The 19,118-nt window shown below is 48.7% G+C and overlaps 1 protein-coding gene across 5 annotated transcripts in view; it reads left to right on the top strand.

Moving 5' to 3' along the window:
* The window catches only part of LOC115528784 (galaxin), a 36,691-nt gene extending 30,036 nt beyond the window's left edge, over positions 1–6,655 (top strand). For 4 of the 5 annotated variants that reach the window (XM_030337090.1, XM_030337091.1, XM_030337089.1 and 1 more), the window contains 4 exons: positions 1,146–1,187; positions 4,151–4,357; positions 5,550–5,611; positions 5,810–6,655. In XM_030337090.1, coding sequence (XP_030192950.1) covers positions 1,146–1,187; positions 4,151–4,357; positions 5,550–5,611; positions 5,810–5,965 — 467 coding nt within the window. In that variant the 3' untranslated portion in view covers positions 5,966–6,655. The remainder of the gene's footprint in view (positions 1–1,145; positions 1,188–4,150; positions 4,358–5,549; positions 5,612–5,809) is intronic. The other variant, XM_030337092.1, reaches the window with a different exon arrangement.
* Positions 6,656–19,118: the final 12,463 nt, after the last annotated feature.

Below are 19,118 nucleotides of genomic sequence, written 5' to 3'. Positions count from 1 at the left end.
ACAATTGCAGTCAAATAAAAATATTGTCTTTTCTTCAATTTCATTAACTCAGAACAATAGGAAACTAACAACAATTTGACCATAAAAAATGCACATGCAAAAAATACAATAGGTCTCAAACAATTTCCAGATGACACCACACAAGCTAGAAGTGAGAAATACACTGTAAACCCAAACTCGTTGCTTCAACTTAAAAATGTGACTGTCCATGCTGCCTTGAAATTGTATGTCAAGACAACTAAGACAATAAGTTAACTTAAATATATATTGCTATTTGACTCAACTCCATCTTCAGTCCATAATATTTGAAACCGTGACATAACTTAACCCTGAGTCAATACTACATAAATTCAATAGTTGATTAAACTTAAATAGCATTATAAGTAACATTCATTTTTTTGTTGATGCAACTACAAAACTAGTGAGTTGTACTTACATTTATGAACTGATTGAATATAAACTGCAATCAAGATTACTTCAATTTACAAGTTGATTTAACTGATATACTAGTGAGTTGTACTTACATTTATTAACTGATGAAAATAAAGCCCAATCAAGATAGCTTAAATGTATGAGTTGATTGTAGGAATACATCCATGCAATTGCTAACCCTTATTAGCCTACCTGTGGGTGGGAGGGGTCAGGTTCATGGGGGTCGCAGGTGTGGCTAGCGCCAGAATGGTGCTGCCACCATGTGCTGAAAAGAGAAATTGCAATGGTGGTGGGCTGGCGGGCCATAAATAATACATTTTCGTAAGGGAACCGCGGGCCATATAAAATATAACCCCTTTGCCAAGATTGGCCCGCGGGCCGGACTTTGGACATGCCTGGTCTATACCAAGGCTGAGACGTAAGCCCCTCCCCTAGAGTCCAATGCCAGCTGATTGGACTGTTAATCTACTTAGTATGCACTCACCCTCAGCCAGCCAATAGGGTTCTTTATGACACGGCCAATGCTAAAGGTCAAAAGGTCATCAGAACAGTAAACAGTTTGTGGGGAAAGGAGGAAAAAAAGAGCGAAAGAATACAAAACTGAAACCTTAGTGAAATGATGTTGTTTATCAGAGTAATATTTAAATGTAGAGGGTTTATATTTTGTATGAACTGTTTGGTGGTGACGTTGACTCATGCTACTGTGTTGACAGAGTACAGAGGGATTGAGATCTCCTTCCAGAGCTCTGGTCAGGGTGAGTAAAAACTCTGGTTCACACCCGTCTACACTCAGAGGTATGACCCGTTTGTGTTGTGAATGGTCTGGTCCGCTGTGAACAGGCTTCAGACGACCAGCACAACTAAGAGCAGGGCTGGAGCAGAAGGAGTCCCTGCCTGTGGGGCCATGTGGTCGCATCCCATTAGGATGAAGTATCTGGGCTGTCCTTTAGACCAGAGGTCTCCCACCGTGGGGTCGCGACCCCGTTCCTTCAGACCAGAGGTCTCCCACCGTGGGGTCGCGACCCCGTTCCTTCAGACCAGAGGTCTCCCACCGTGGGGTCGCGACCCCGTTCCTTCAGACCAGAGGTCTCCCACCGTGGGGTCGCGACCCCGTTCCTTTAGACCAGAGGCCTCCCACCGTGGGGTCGCGACCCCGTTCCTTCAGACCAGAGGTCTCCCACCGTGGGGTCGCGACCCCGTTCCTTCAGACCAGAGGTCTCCCACCGTGGGGTCGCGACCCCGTTCCTTTAGACCAGAGGCCTCCCACCGTGGGGTCGCGACCCCGTTCCTTTAGACCAGAGGTCTCCCACCGTGGGGTCGCGACCCCGTTCCTTTAGACCAGAGGTCTCCCACCGTGGGGTCGCGACCCCGTTCCTTTAGACCAGAGGTCTCCCACCGTGGGGTCGCGACCCCGTTCCTTCAGACCAGAGGTCTCCCACCGTGGGGTCGCGACCCCGTTCCTTCAGACCAGAGGTCTCCCACCGTGGGGTCGCGACCCCGTTCCTTCAGACCAGAGGTCTCCCACCGTGGGGTCGCGACCCCGTTCCTTCAGACCAGAGGTCTCCCACCGTGGGGTCGCGACCCCGTTCCTTTAGACCAGAGGCCTCCCACCGTGGGGTCGCGACCCCGTTCCTTTAGACCAGAGGTCTCCCACCGTGGGGTCGCGACCCCGTTCCTTTAGACCAGAGGTCTCCCACCGTGGGGTCGCGACCCCGTTCCTTTAGACCAGAGGTCTCCCACCGTGGGGTCGCGACCCCGTTCCTTCAGACCAGAGGTCTCCCACCGTGGGGTCGCGACCCCGTTCCTTCAGACCAGAGGTCTCCCACCGTGGGGTCGCGACCCCGTTCCTTTAGACCAGAGGCCTCCCACCGTGGGGTCGCGACCCCGTTCCTTTAGACCAGAGGTCTCCCACCGTGGGGTCGCGACCCCGTTCCTTTAGACCAGAGGTCTCCCACCGTGGGGTCGCGACCCCGTTCCTTTAGACCAGAGGTCTCCCACCGTGGGGTCGCGACCCCGTTCCTTTAGACCAGAGGTCTCCCACCGTGGGGTCGCGACCCCGTTCCTTTAGACCAGAGGTCTCCCACCGTGGGGTCGCGACCCCGTTCCTTCAGACCAGAGGTCTCCCACCGTGGGGTCGCGACCCCGTTCCTTTAGACCAGAGGTCTCCCACCGTGGGGTCGGGACCCCGTTCCTTTAGACCAGAGGTCTCCCACCGTGGGGTCGCGACCCCGTTCCTTTAGACCAGAGCTCTCCCACCGTGGGGTCGCGACCCCGTTCCTTTAGACCAGAGGTCTCCCACCGTGGGGTCGCGACCCCGTTCCTTTAGACCAGAGGTCTTCCACCGTGGGGTCGCGACCCCGTTCCTTTAGACCAGAGGTCTTCCACCGTGGGGTCGCGACCCCGTTCCTTTAGACCAGAGGTCTCCCACCTTGGGGTCGCGACCCCGTTCCTTTAGACCAGAGGTCTCCCACCGTGGGGTCGGGACCCCGTTCCTTTAGACCAGAGGTCTCCCACCGTGGGGTCGGGACCCCGTTCCTTTAGACCAGAGGTCGCCCACCGTGGGGTCGGGACCCCGTTCCTTTAGACCGGTGGTCTCCCACCCTGGGGACGGGACCCCGTACCTTTAGACCAGAGGTCTCCCACCTTGGGGTCGGGACCCCGTTCCTTTAGACCAGAGGTCTCCCACCTTGGGGTCGGGACCCCGTTCCTTTAGACCGGTGGTCTCCCACCGTGGGGTCGGGACCCCGTTCCTTTAGACCAGAGATCGCCCACCTTGGGGTCGGGACCCCGTTCCTTTAGACCAGAGGTCGCCCACCTTGGGGTCGGGACCCCGTTCCTTTAGACCAGAGGTCGCCCACCGTGGGGTCGGGACCCCGTTCCTTTAGACCAGAGATCGCCCACCGTGGGGTCGGGACCCCGTTCCTTTAGACCAGAGATCGCCCACCTTGGGGTCGGGACCCCGTTCCTTTAGACCAGAGGTCTCCCACCTTGGGGTCGGGACCCCGTTCCTTTAGACCGGTGGTCTCCCACCCCGGGGACGGGACCCCGTACCGGGTCGCGTAGAAAGAATAAATAACGTGTCTTATTTTCGTTGAATTGATGCCTTGTGAAGAAATACACTTTGGTTTTGAAGTAACTCCTCCCTCAAAACCAAATCATTAATTAAGTAAGCTTGTTCAGAAGACGGGAATTGGTTTGATTAATTCAAACGACTTCATGGCCGTTTATGCTTTAGCTCGTGCATGTTGCAGAAAAATATTCAACAGCGCCCCCTGGTGTCACACTTCATGCTGGGTAACAGAATACAGCGTATCACCGGCCCGCCGAAACATTGTCTGACATAGTACCGGTCCGTGGCGTAACAAAGGTTAGGGACCGCTGCTGCAGAGTGATTTTGTCCGATGGACATATGGATTTATTTATTATGGTATCAAACAAAACTTTTCAATTCCAGTCGGCATTTGCTTTCATTCGTAATGTCACTCCTGTTTCTGATAGCATGAGTGAGATTATGATCTCAAGCTTCAGGGAACATCACCCTTATAATCACAATCAGGGTTATGTTCATAAGAAAAACCTAACGTTGCTTTATTGGTCAAATTCATTATTATATTATATATACTCTTCATTTTGACAGTCAATTGCATAAGAGGCTGTGAAGTGTTGGAACCAGGAAACAATGTTGTTTTGGCTGAGACAGAACCTTGTGTTTCTTCAGGGCTCTACAACCCCAACACCCAGCTGTGCTGTGGACCCCTGGGCAGAAGGAAGATCCTCTCCAAGAAACACGAGGAGAACAATTGCTGTGGAGACGCCCAGTACAACAATGGGACCCACGAGTGCTTGGGAGACCCTCCTAGCGTCAAAGAGCGCCCAGTGTCCCCTGGGACGCGCTCAGACCGGGCGTCCATCCCCAGGCCAGCAGGTCCGTCTCCATCTCACAGCGCATCTGAGCAACATTTAAGTAGTAGCCAATTTTTTTTCTTTTGTCCAATAAAGTGACTTTTATGAACATTTATATCGTGAGTAGTCATTGAGCCATCCAATAATATGGTCATTAATACCGTTTATAATAGCGGTAGATTGATAATAGCGTCCAAAACAGTCCGTTAGTCATAGTAGCGGTCCGCTATTCAGAAATAAGTCAAATGCCCGAATCGACCAATCAGAATCGAGCATTTTGACCAGGCTGTGTATTAATTTTCAATAACCTCATGTGGAGGACAGTAGGGTTGTACTGTCAGCGTTAAAGGGGGATTGACACGAGTGGAGGTGAGGACGGTTTGTGTTGCACCGATGACCGCAGGAACGATCCTGGAGAAGGTACGGCTCCTTGGGCAAGGCAGCCCTGACCCTGACCTGATGTCAGTGGTTCAACTTCCCCAATGTCCACTGCTGTAGGAGGGGAGGTTCTTTGCCCCAATGTTCACTGCTGTAGGATGGGAGGTTCAACTGCCCCAATGTCCGCTGCTTTAGGAGGGGAGGTTCTTTGCCCCAATGTTCACTGCTGTAGGAGGGGAGGTTCTTTGCCCCAATGTTCACTGCTGTAGGATGGGAGGTTCAACTGCCCCAATGTCCGCTGCTGTAGGAGGGGAGGTTCTTTGCCCCAATGTTCACTGCTGTAGGAGGGGAGGTTCTTTGCCCCATGGTTCACTGCTGTAGGAGGGGAGGTTCTTTGCCCCATGGTTCACTGCTGTAGGAGGGGAGGTTCTTTGCCCCAATGTTCACTGCTGTAGGAGGGGAGGTTCTTTGCCCCATGGTTCACTGCTGTAGGAGGGGAGGTTCTTTGCCCCAATGTTCACTGCTGTAGGAGGGGAGGTTCTTAGCCCATGGTTCACTGCTGTAGGAGGGGAGGTTCTTCGCCCCAATGTCCACTGCTGTAGGAGGTGAGGTTCTTTGCCCCATGGTTCACTGCTGTAGGAGGGGAGGTTCTTCGCCCCAATGTCCACTGCTGTAGGAGGGGAGGTTCTTTGCCCCAATGTTCACTGCTGTAGGAGGGGAGGTTTCTGCCCCATGGTTGCCAGAAGAAAAGGGTCCTCAGTTGTGCAGACTTTGTGTTGGTCACTGATGATATGAATAAACCACTAAGTCTCTGGGTCTCCCTCCTTTTCTCCTAGACTCCTCAGCTCTTCCGGTATCCTCAGTCATGGCAGAACAACTCGCCCCATCCACTGTAAATGTGAGCATACTACACAAAATGACACGTATAAAGAACTAGAATCTAGCCAGGACACCGATTTTAAACCAACAATGAAATGAGGGCAGCCATAATCCTAGTCCATAGCTGAACTATTAACCCTCTTACCTGTTCACATAACTAAAGTTCATTGATGATTGTTTTCTCCATAACATTGGCGTGAATCTGTATCTGCCTCAGTTACCCGTCGCTGAGCCTGGGGGCCGGCCTCGGGTTAGGGTTAGCGGACGCGGACCTGCGGACCCCCCTGACAGCAGGGGGACGGGCCCTGCTCCGTCCTCCCCCAGTCCCCGGACTACGCTGAGGGGGATGCTGTTCAGGTCAGGCCGCAGATGACCTTTGAGCCGCGACAGGTTCTATTCCCACACGGTGTGGGAATTGACTCAATGAATCAATTATTGGAAGGGACCAACTAATGTCGTCTGGACTAAGCTAGACCAAACTGGACTTGGGTTACGTTAATGTAACCCAAGTCCAGTTTGCAAAAACCTATCTGATACTGTAGAGAAACCTTGAAGTTGAGTAAATAGTTATCCATGTACTGTTTTTTTAAATAAGTCATTTTTTTTAGACAATGAAGGTGAATCACAATCTACCTGTTAGGGTTACTACTACTGCTACTGCATTGCAAAAGTCAGTCCGTCTCCGTTGCATCGAGTGATAGTTAAAAAATATTGGATGCGCACGTAGAGCTACAGAGAGGGTCTCGGAGAGGGTCTCAGACAGGCTCTCCGGCTGCGGAGAGGGCAATCCGTGTCTACGTACAGCACTTTACGGAGGAGTATGAAACCAGCCTTGAGGACTACTACTACTGAGAATGTAGTGTTACGTCGGTAACGCCGTCTTACTATTGTTTATTATTGAACTAAATACCTGTGGTGTGTGCCCAACCCTTCAGCCATTCAATTATTTGGAGTATTGACTGATTAATTATTGTTATTAGGATAATTATTCTTTTTTGTTTTGTATATTTTTTGTTTTAATATATTAGCAATGATCTCAATAAACGGCAACGTGACACCTATACCTGTTGTTCTACTATTGTCTTATTTGGATGATTATCATCTGCTGGTGTTATGATCTCGTCCTTCCCACCACCCAGACAGCTTATCGGGTTTACTCAGCCCCAAGATAAGGCTCTCCGGGACTCAGTGAGTTGTGGTCAAGGGCTACGTTTTCACGTGTCGTATTTGTCTTGTTTTGTTGCTCATCGGTAAAACAGTGTTTGACGTGGCATGTCCATGTGCCCTCTTCAGAACCATTTCCTTAAACTATTCAGAACAATTCCCTTAAACCGTATTCAGAACCATTCCCCTAAACTTTATTCAGAGCCATTAACGTAAACCATATTCAGAGCCATTCCCTTAAACCATATTCAGAGCCATTACCTTAAACAGTATTCAGAGCGATTCCCTTTAACCGTATTCAGAGCAATTCCCTTGAACCATATTCAGAACCATTAGCTTAAACTGTATTCAGAACCATTCCCTTAAACTGTATTCATAGCCATTACCTTAACCATATTCAGAGCCATTCATTTAAACTGTGTTCAGAACCATTTCCTCAAACCGTTTTCAGAGCCATTCCCTTAAACCGTGTTCAGTGCCATTCCCTTAAGCCTCCTTCAGAACCATTTCCTTAAGCCTCCTTCAGAACACATTTTATTCATTTTTCCTTTGATTACCTGAGGATTCTCCCTTGTGTACCACGCGATACACTGGTTCTAAACCCTCTAAATGGTTTTATATTGGTTACATATTATAAACCCTTTAAACACTCACAAAAGTGAGAGCAGCTTGCTCTACATAAATCCATCCGCCTGCTGCTTTTCCAGCAGGTGTGGTGTCGCGGACTCAGCTATACAGCTAGCAGGCTACACAGCACAACGCCAGGACAGGACGAGTAACTCCGGTAAAAGCAGAGGAGGGGGACTGTGTGTTTATGTCATCAACATCTGGTGCACTCACACAGTGGCTATAGACCGTCACTGGTCCCCAGACTTAGGGTACGTGACTATCAAATGTCGGCCCATTTATCTCCCTAGGGAGTTTACTGTCGTCTTGATCACTGCTGTTTACATCCCACCGGATGCTAACGCTAACATAGCTCTCTTTTACATAGCAGCATTAGCAGTCAGCAGAGCAAGTATCCTGATGCAGTGTTTATAATTGCGGGGGACTTCAATCACGCTGACCTAAAAGCAGTGCTCCCAAAATTCCACCACCACGTTAAGTGTGCGACCAGAGGAGCTAACACATTGGACAAGGTCTGCTCAAACATCAAGGGTGGCTACAGGGTCAGGCCACTACCACACCTAGCTCAGTCCGACCACCTGTCACTGCTTTCTGTTCCTGCATACACCCCCCTCAAAACTGCTTTGACTACTAAAAGATGGAGCCTTTCAGCAGTTGCAGGACTGCTTTGACAGGACCTGCTGGGAGATATTCGAAGATCCAGACCTGGAGGTGTTTACAGACAATGTATTATTAAGAACTGCATAGACATTGTCACAGTTGACAAATGCATTTGTGTCTATCCCAACCAGAAGCCCCGGATGACTAGAGAGGTCCAGCAGCTGCTAAAGGAGAGGAACACCGCCTTCAGATCAGGTGATGGGGCTCTGTACAGCGCAGTACGCTCCAGTCTCAAGAGGGGCATCCGGAGGGCGAAGTCGGACTACAGGAGGAGGATCGAGGACCACCTGGACAGCAACAACACCAGGCAGGTGTGGCAGGGAATCCAGAACATTACCAACTACAAGACCGGAGGAGCTGAACCACTTCTTCGCCTGTTTCGAGGCAAAGCCACCAGATGCAGCAACGCCACATCCAGCAGCCAACAGCGGCATCATCCTCACGGTAGAGGAGCATGAGGTGAGGCGTGCACTGCGGGCTGTCAACCCGCGGAAGGCAGCTGGACCCGACGGTGTCTGTGGACGTGTGCTGAAGGAGCTGGTGGGGGTCTTTACTAAGATCTTTAACCAGTCACTCTCCCAGTCCACTGTCCCATCCTGCTTGAAGTCCTCCACCAACGTCCCCCTGCTCAAAAAGAACTATCTACTCCCACAACGACTACCGGCCAGTAGCACTCACCCCTGTGGTGATGAAGTGCTTTGAAAAACTGGTTCGTAGTCACATCATGTCATTCATCCCCCCCACCTTTGATCCACATCAGTTCGCTTACAGGGCAAATAGATCTACTGAGGACGCTGTGGCCACAGCCCTCCATGCAGCATTGTCCTACCTGGAGCAGCAGGGGAGCTATGCTCGGATGCTCTTCATGGACTTTAGCTCTGCTTTTTATACAATCCTCCCACACAGACTGGTGCTCAAACTGTCTGACATTGGAATACCACACTCAACCTGCCTTTGGATTAAGGACTTTTTAACGGACCGCACTGAGAGGGTAAGAGTGGGCCCCCACACCTCCACCGCCCTCAGCCTCAGCACTGGCGCCCCACAGGGCTGTGTGCTGAGTCCCCTGCTCTATACCCTCTATAGCCACGACTGCACTCCCGCCCACCACAGCAACACCTTCATCAAATTTGCAGATGACACCACAGTAGTGGGGCTCATCTCAAGGGGGGATGAGACCGCCTACAAAGACGAGGTGGAGCGTTTGGTGGGGTGGTGCAGTGCTAACAACTTGCTCCTAAATACAACAAAGACCAAGGAGCTCGTTGTGGATTATAGGAGGAAGAAGACGGTCATCCAGCCGCTGATGATAGGCGGGGTCTGTGTGGAGAGGGTCTCTGACTTCCGCTTCCTGGCAGTGAACATCATGGGGGACCTGACCTGGGGCGTCAACACCACTGGGCTGGTGAAGAAGGCCCAGCAGAGACTATACTTCCTGAGAGTTCTCAGGAGGAACAACATCCCCCAGAAACTGCTGGTGTCCTTCTACCGCTGCTCAATAGAGAGCATATTGACCTACTGTCTGTGTGTCTGGTTCTCAAGCTGCACTGTGGCACAGAGGAAAAGGCTCCAGGGGGTCATAAAGGCAGCGCAGAAAATCACCGGCTGCCCTCTTCCCTCTCTGGCAAGACTGTTCTGTTCTCATTTCTCTTTCAACTGAGATTTGTTTTTAGATTCTCCTTAAAAAGGCCAAATCCGTCCTGCATGACTCATCACACCCCGGTCACAAACTGTTTGAACTACTGCCATCAGGCAGGAGATACAGGTCCATGAAAACAAGAACAAGCAGACTACGAAACAGTTTTTATCCAACAGCCATACCCTCACTAAATGTTGCTACCAGAGCATAGTTGTGTTGTGTATCACATTTGTGTAGGCACATTTATAAATGGGAATGTTTGTGTGGGTGTGTCTTATGTGTTTTTTAGTGTACTTTGTTGATTATAGTTTTTTATTTTTTATTTATACATACTACCTCAATGCGATGTTTTTGCACTGAACAAGGACTGCACTTGATTTCGTTGTACTTGTTACAATGACAATAAAGATATTCTATTCTATTCTATTCTAGTCGTTACGAGACACCTCCCACTCTCCTCGAGCGCTCTATCACTCTATCAGACATCAAGCATGGGATGTTCCACACATCTCTTCTTGCCATCAGGGATGCAAGACTGTTCTGTTCTCATTTCTCTTTCAACTGAGATTTGTTTTTAGATTCTCAGTTTAAAGGAAATCTAGTTAGGTGAGTCCTGCGAGCATCGCTCAACTATGACGGTTCTTAGACTTTCTTTCTTTCTTTCTTTCTTTCTTTCTTTCTTTCTTTCTTTCTTTCTTTCTTTCTTTCTTTCTTATTCTCTACAAACCTTGGGACCCTACTCTTTCCACAATTTTTCCTGAGACTCCATTTCACCGTTAAAATTTTCATATTAGCTTGGAATCGTGGTATCTAACAAAGATAATCTATAGTTTTTTAAATATCCAACTTTAAACCGTACATTTTATAATGGAAGTCTAATCATTATGTTCCTGGTCCCCTGGTGGGGATGAAGGCGTCCTCCGCCAGACTCTCAGAGCCCTTCTGGATCCGAGAGGACAGGGGGACCGCTGTCCCCCTTTCTGAGCCTGTCTGACACTGGGACCCTGGGACACTACTTAGAACGGGGTAGAACCGCGGTGGGTGGAATATGACGTGAGCAGACATGTGGGAATGTTTATATTGGAAAATCGCAGAAAATCTTCGTCTCCGCATTGGAAACATGTCCCACCTCATCCCACACAAAGAAGCTATTTGTCCCACATTTGGCTGGTCTGGATCTGTTCACCCTGATGCATGTACTGCCAAGTATCGAAGGACCAAACCCAAAGGGACCTGACCGGGCGGTAGAGGCCGTTGACATGCTTTCACTGCTATCCTGCTGGGCCTGATGACCTGCACCAGGGATATAGTCTCCATACTCCATATTAATAGTAATAATTTTGTACAGTAGTCCTGCTGTATGGCTACAACACTTCCCTCGGCCGGCCATGCAGTCACATTCAAGAATTTTGCCATCTTCTCTCTGTATGGTTACTGACACATTATGGTACGAGTTCACTGCCTGTGAAAACCTCACGACACATTTGAACCAGCGGCAAGTAACATTTCAGCAACGCAGCGATGGCGACAGTCAAAGATGGCGGCCCCCATAGATTTCGCGGCGGATTAGTGTATAACCCCGATGGGCCTGTCCTTTCAGAGATCATATTGGTGAGTGAGTAAAGCTGGCCACACACCGGCGCAGAAGCACCGCATTGCTTATTTCACACGCGTCAATTGCCGCCCCTAGCACCAATAGGAAGGGGCGCGCTGCATCACCGTTGAGATATGTTTTGAAAGAAGCAGATCAACAAACTTAGTCGGTATAGGCTACCGTAGCGTTGTACCAGATGTTTTGTGAGTACATATTTTGGATTGGATTGGATTCACTTTAATGTCATTGTGCAGAGAACAGTACAGAGACAACGAAAGGAGGTTATGGGCCTGATGGCCATGATCTTCTGTTTGTGGCTTTGTTTTATGGTTCAGCCACTTTACACACTTTATTTACTGGCATTGCTCATTCTTTTGCATTGTGGAATTATTAATCTAGTGTATCAACAATCTCAATGTGTACAGGACCTTTTATCAAGCCGGGATGTAGGCTACCAAACAGCTTTAAAAACTGGCTTTTTCAGGGAGGCAACGCTAGGGAATAGAACAGTGCAGGCACAGCGACAGGATTCCAGTTGTGGATGGGCCAGACCAATTGTGGCTGGTTCTTAAATTAAAACGTTATCAAATCCCTGTTTAACCTAATACAAATGACTGACTAATACACTATCTGTGCATATAGAGATTTGAATAGCTTGATGTTCTTTAAATATTTTGTTGCATTGTAAAAAGTTTCCGTGCATAGGACGGACCTATTCGCGATCTCTCCCTAGGCCTTTTACACTGCAAAGCGGTCACAGCTTGGCCCGCAAGGAACGTTCTTCCTCCCCCCCCAAGAACAGCAAGTGCGCGGTGCTCCATGAACGGCGCAGCGGTGGCAACAGATGGTATAGGGCCAAGCACCACCCTCCCTCATTTTCAATAGCTGGCAGCGAGATTCGTGTCTACGAAAGGAACGAAACTTACAGCTATCTCGTTATAGATTTAATGTTGCATGGCAAGAACAGGTAGGAGACATCTACAACGAATATTCTGCTAGATTGGACTTGATAGATCAATGCCCCCTGCCGACCTGTATGAAACTTGAGGCAGTTCGGGACCTAGCCCTCTCCAAATTCCAACACCTGTTTGCCAATGTGCACATTGCCAAAATAACTTTAAAAGAACTGAACAATAAGACAGTACAGCTTGTGAGGAAATGGATTCTCAGTTCTCAATCTTAACACAACCACGAGAAGGAATATTATTTTCATGAAAAAATCAGAGGGGGCCTTGGGGTCCCCAACATCGAATGGATTTATACAGCCATGAGGACAAGTCATCTATTGTGCATGCTGAACAACGACGACCCGACAGTGCGAGCAATGGCCCGGGGCTCATTGTTGCTGGACCTACGCAAACGCAAGATCCCCCTTGCCCCTCGAGGAGGGGCAAGGGGGGACACCAGGGACACCAGGGCCAAAGGTTTTGGAGTCAGCTCAGATTGGCCTGATCTGAATGATTTGTGTAATGACAATAACATACAGCTAAATTGGATACACACAACCGGAGAACAGGTAAGCGTCAGCGAGGAGTTAATCATGGATTTAAATGTGCATGCTGAAGCGACTCTACATCATGACAATTCCAGCAAATAGCTGGACAGCCGGACATACAGGTATGAAATCCTACAACACCTTCACTCACAACAGCGCGATTACTGGGTGAACCTGCGGTACAGGGTAAACTCGCATGCCTACAATGCACGGACCCAGCAGTTTCCCATTCGGCGCTCCATAATCCAGCTGTTAACACAGGCATTCTAACATTTGCAATCAAAGCAAGACTGCAAGCACTCCAATCTCAATCTAACCTTTCACTATGGTTTCCAAACCGTCATGAACCATTCTGCCTATTACATAACAATAAACAATTGGAATCAACAGCGCACATATTGAACGGATGCCTCACATTTAAAGGACCTCTGCGTTGTCCTTGGGATCCTGGTTGTTGATTGTTTCTAAACTGTCCTTGGGGCCCCTGATTCTGTCTATTTTTATTTGTGAGGTTCCCATAATTATGGATGTGTACATGTGTAACAGGTGGAGTAGGTGACAGTTGGCTCTGAGGCTGTTGTACTGGGAGAGAAAATACCAATCTTGGATATTGGTTTTGAAGTGCGCCCTGCTGGGCGGCTTGCGATATTACAGCAGCTGGTTCTAAAACACCTGCCTGTCTCTTCTTATCTCTTTCCTTCCTTGTGAGATCTTCCAGCTGAAGCTGATATAGCTTCCTCTGAACCTCCTTGCTTTGTTCCTGTATTCTTTGTTTATTCTGACGATATTCATCCACTGCATGAACTAAATGGTCATTAAAATCTCTATGAGATCCTGATGTAGACAGTCCAACCACATCCTCTAGCTTGGCTTTGATTTGGCTGGGTAGTGTCTCTATCACAGAGTTTCTAAACATGACAGAGAACACCGGATGGATCTCAGGATCCTCATCCGTCTCCATGCGCCATCTGTCTACTTGGGCCTGCAGGTAGGATGCAGGGTTCTCTGTGTCACCAATAGGGAGACCTCTCATGCTTTTAGGATCCATACGGACCGGGAACTCCCTCCTGAGTGTGGCCCACAACGCCCCTCTGCAATGATCAAGTGTAGTCTCATCATACTTTCCATCCAGTATATTCAACCCTCCATTCCTCAGTACAAACTCCATCTTGGATAACCCCAACACTCTTGCCCACAGAGCTTTCAGGTCCCCCACTGCAATTAGCTTTCCCACTGTGAGCTCCTCAAATGTTCTAATCCATTTAGACGCCCCGTTAATTATGTTAGGGAGTCTAGAAATGACCCCCTCTAAGTCCTGTGAACCCCACGGTTGAAAATGGACCTGTTGTCCTTTGACTAGAATAGGATAATTACCGGGGAGGGTGTCGGGTGCCTTTTTTCCCCTTGGTTCTCTCCTTAGTTTCTCATCTAACTCGAGTGGTGTGGGGCTTAGTACTGCTGTACTGCAGCCAGGCTCCTCTGCCCCTTGTGTCCCAGACCACTCCTCCTTTCTTTTGTTCCGCTTCTTTAATTTCCTTTTAGCATTCTTAGTAATGTGTTTTACACATGGTTGTGATGACCCTTCACCAACATGCTCAATGTCATCCTCCTCCTCTCCTTCATTCTCGTTTTCACCCTCACTACAACAAATGTCAGCATTGTTACACTCTTCCTTTGTGATTATTTTTCTGGCCACTCGTTGTAATGCGCGACACCTCTCTCCCTCCTCTTCGAACAAAGCTAGCACTAACCTTTCCCTGTCCTTCTTCGCTAAGGCCGTTTTTCCACTTCTGTTATCTATGTAATTCCTTATTACTACCTCCATGTCCCTATACATTATTGGATCAAAAGTCCCTCCCATGGGCCATATAGTACCTGCTGCTTCTGTCCTTTCTTCCCAATTCTCAGAGATCTTTTTCATCTCACCTTTGAGCAATAGACGGTCTCTACTCAAAATCTCTACCGCTGTTGGTGCCATTTTTAGGTGTCTCACTGCGGGGACCGCCTTGGCGTGACCCCTGGTTCTCTGGTAACAGAGTGAGGTGTCTCACCGTGGGGACCGCCTTGGCGTGACCCCTGGTTCTCTGGTAACAGAGTGAGGTGTCTCACCGTGGGGATCGCCTTGGCGTGACCCCTGGTTCTCTGGTAACAGAGTGAGGTGTCTCACTGTGGGGACCGCCTTGGCGTGACCCCTGGTTCTCTGGTAACAGAGTGAGGTGTCTCACCGTGGGGATCGCCTTGGCGTGACCCCTGGTTCTCTGGTAACAGAGTGAGGTGTCTCACTGTGGGGACCGCCTTGGCGTGACCCCTGGTTCTCTGGTAACAGAGTGAGGTGTCTCACTGTGGGGACCGCCTTGGCGTGACCCCTGGTTCTCTGGTAACAGAGTGAGGTGTCTCACTGTGGGGACCGCCTTTGCGTGACCCCTGGTTCTCTGGTAACAGAGTGAGGTGTCTCACTGTGGGGACCGCCTTGGCGTGACCCGCTGCAGAAGCTCCAATCGCACCACTTCTGTCCTTGACGGACAGGTCCGGCTGTGCCTCAGGCCCCGCCCCCTGCACTTTCACCGTCGACCCTCCCTCCTCAAATCATTCTGGTTCCTTCTGAGTTAATGGAAGGAGGGACGTGCTGGTGAGAGACCTCACTCTGTTATCAAAGAACAATGCAGTCTAAACTATGTTATATGAATATAATGTAATGAGATAACCACTGGTTACAGGGAAGGCTGCTGGGTGCTAGGAGACTCCTCTAGGGATCAGGGTCCTAGGAGACTCCCCTAGGGAACAGGGTGCTAGGAGACTCCTCTAGGGAACAGGGTCCTAGGAGACTCCTCTAGGGATCAGGGTCCTAGGAGACTCCCCTAGGGAACAGGGTGCTAGGAGACTCCTCTAGGGAACAGGGTCCTAGGAGACTCCTCTAGGGAACAGGGTGCTGGGTCCTAGGAGACTCCTCTAGGGAGCAGGGTCCTAGGAGACTCCTCTAGGGAACAGGGTGCTAGGAGACTCCTCTAGGGAACAGGGTCCTAGGAGACTCCTCTAGGGAACAGGGTCCTAGGAGACCGCTCTACCGCTGTTGGTGCCATTTTTAATTATTACTTTATTACTTTATTTATCTATTCTGAAGTACACTATTTATTAATAAAATGTATTTGAGTTTATTCTACTAGTTATTTTCTATACTTCTATACTGTCTCTAAGCTACAAATGTGAGCTCTTCCCAAGCGCTCGTCTCCCTCCCGAAGGTTGGAATGTGGCCCCCACCCTTCACTGTTATCTTTAACCCCGGCCTGCAGGCTCCTGCTCGTCCCCTGTGTGTTTGCTCGTGCACGTGCAGTTAGAGTCAGCGAGATGTTTAAGTCAAAGAAGATTTACACATTTATTCAGTACTTCAACAAATTAACTATTCTCTATCCGTCTAATTTATTTATGATTATCAACTACTTCAAACAAATTAACTATTCTCTGTCCGCCTAATTTATTTATGACAGAATCAACAACAAAAAATGAACCGGGTCGTAAAAACCTCCGAGGCGAGTTAATCCTAACACGACTTAAATACAGACAATAAGCCGGTTCATACAACTTCTTTATCTTATATTGAAAAATGTCCGAATTGTTTGTAATTAATTACAAATAAAAAGTTGACCGAGCGTAGAAACTGGCCTTTTGATTAAAATATGAAAGGTCGGATGGCACTCCAAACAACAAGCCTATTCTTCCAAAACAATGGCTGAATACATAAACACTCGACCAGATCAAAAACAGACAAGAAACTTCTCAAAATACCAACTCATGCGGTACTCCAATCAAGAAACTTATCTATTCAAAAACGCGAGAGTCTGCTTTCTCAGAAAATGCCAACATCGGAACTAGAAATTCACCAGTCAACATCCCAAGCAAACCTCTCTAAAATAAAAATGAATTCATCGACGGCAATGAATTCCAACCCGGCTCTCTGGGATACTCTTCAGACATCCAACAGGTACTTCAATCGACCTGCGGACCTGTACTGTCCTATTGGAACTTTCCCACTAATTCGATCCTCTAGAATACAGCCACAGGACTTTATAATAGGTCTATTTGACCAAAACCTCAAAACTCCAAATAACAACAACTCGTATCAAAAATAGGGAGCCACACAGCGTATTGGTCATTTAGAACCACAGAGCGCGAATGGCCAATGTGCGCGCAATCTCTCCCGGAGCCCCCGTATCTCTCACTCGCTCATTTATCTATAATTTCGGTTCGTTTGATCGAAGAGACACTTTACCTGCTGCTCGGCGTTCAGACGGGGCAAGAACAGATCAAACGACTCTATCCTATATATGGCAAGACAACTTACCCTTGAGCTCTGGTCGTATGATCCGTTCGCGTCCCGTCCTCTGGCCCGGCAGCTGGCGAGTCCCTATTTCACCCTGCTCGCAGCGCCAAATTATGTCGTAGATTAATCGAGATTTAAAACACTTAGACTAATTCAAGAGAGAGAGAGTAAAAGAAATCGAGGGGTCCGGAGCAAGAATTGAAAAAGACTTTATCGTGAAGAAAAACAACAACGACAACAGCCTGAGTGGGTTTGCAGAGTCACTGGCGAACATAGACTCCAGCTCCTCTTTATGCACATACACACATACAAGAATTTCTTTGTTACAATGGAGGTTCCCTTTGTTCCAATGGGGTTTCCGCCCAGTCAATCTTCGTCTCAGCATGTTATCAACCGCGCCCTGGTCTGAGGTCAGCATGGATTGACCTCGTTAGCCAAAATGACCCAGGGCTGACAGGCTGAGGTCAACATGACTTGACCCCGCAGTTCCCAGGACATTTCTGTTTATCATCTGTTCTGAACCCAGATTCTGCAAGCACAATGCTTTCCACAATTAAAAATATAAAACCTATTAATAATCATGGTTTACCATAGAATATACTCACTAATTTCTACCACAAGTCCTGTCAGACTAACCTCTTAGAGGCTGCTGCTCCATGACTTCCCTCAGAGATGAAGAATCATCTCTTTAATAAAATATGAACGACAGACAGATAGCTGCGCTGTCTAGAAGCTCAAATACAAAGAGACACTTGATGGTTCAAACAGCAGGTAGAGACACTCAGTCACTGATGCATCGCTTCATACGTCCTTTACAGAAAACAAATGTCAGTTTACCAATAAATAGACTGTTAAACGTATTCCGATATCCATACTTCCCATACTTACTATACTTAGTCTGATTAGGGCGTTCCAATTACGATCGGGGGGAAAGCAGTGCACTGAAAGGACCCGGATGGTGTACTCAAAACGGTCCGGGCGCATTCCAAACGGTCTTTAGAGGTCCATGGTCCGCGCGTATTCAGGCCAGGGCGCATTCACACTACCTCCGTCCGTCGACGGATGACCGAGGGGTCTAGTCTGTAGACGCAACAAAATAAGCGTTCCAGGGTGGGGTGAGATTAACGTAACAACTAGAAACTCGTATTCACGATCAGAGGGGAGAGACGCGGTGAATGAGTCTCTCTCTCTCTCTCTCTCTCTCTCTCTCTCTCTCTCTCTCTCTCTCTCTCTCTCTAAAAAGGTCAGGTTTATAATATAAGTAGAAAAGATTGAACACAAAATGTATATATACATGTCAGTTATTATGCCATAAAAAGTCAAATGTGTGATATTATGAAAAATTACAGCATATTCCATAAACAGATAAATTAAAGATAATTAAAGTGTGAAACACTGTAATTATCGTGGACAGAGTGAGTCCAGGGGGATGAGGCTGTTTATGGGGAGGTTGAGGTCCTTCCATAGCTCTCCTATAGGGGTCACCATAGGCTTTCCTTCAGTGAACCTATAGGAAAGCCTTCAGACGGAGTTACCTTTGGGTTCCTTTACGTGAACCCTGGTTCTCTGGTAACAGAGTGAGGTGTCTCACTGTGGGGACCGCCTTGGCGTGACCCTTGGTTCTCTGATAACATAGTGAGGTGTCTCACTGTGGGGGCCCCTTTGGCGTGACCCCTGGTTTTCTGGTAACAGAGTGAGGTGTCTCACTGTGGGGACCGCCTTGGCGTGACCCCTGGTTCTCTGGTAACAGAGTGAGGTGTCTCACTGTGGGGGTCCCCTTGGCGTGACCCCTGGTTCTCTGGTAACAGAGTGAGGTGTCTCACTGTGGGGGTCCCCTTGGAGTGACCCCTGGTTCTCTGGTAACAGAGTGAGGTGTCTCACTGTGGGGACCGCCTTGGCGTGACCCCTGGTTCTCTGGTAACAGAGTGAGGTGTCTCACTGTGGGGACCGCCTTGGCGTGACCCCTGGTTCTCTGGTAACAGAGTGAGGTGTCTCACTGTGGGGACCGCCTTGGCGTGACCCCTGGTTC

Source organism: Gadus morhua, chromosome 16 (genome assembly GCF_902167405.1).
Source record: "Gadus morhua chromosome 16, gadMor3.0, whole genome shotgun sequence".
In the NCBI taxonomy this organism is placed as follows: Eukaryota; Metazoa; Chordata; class Actinopteri; order Gadiformes; family Gadidae; genus Gadus; species Gadus morhua.
This window is presented reverse-complemented; position numbering and strand designations above follow the sequence as displayed.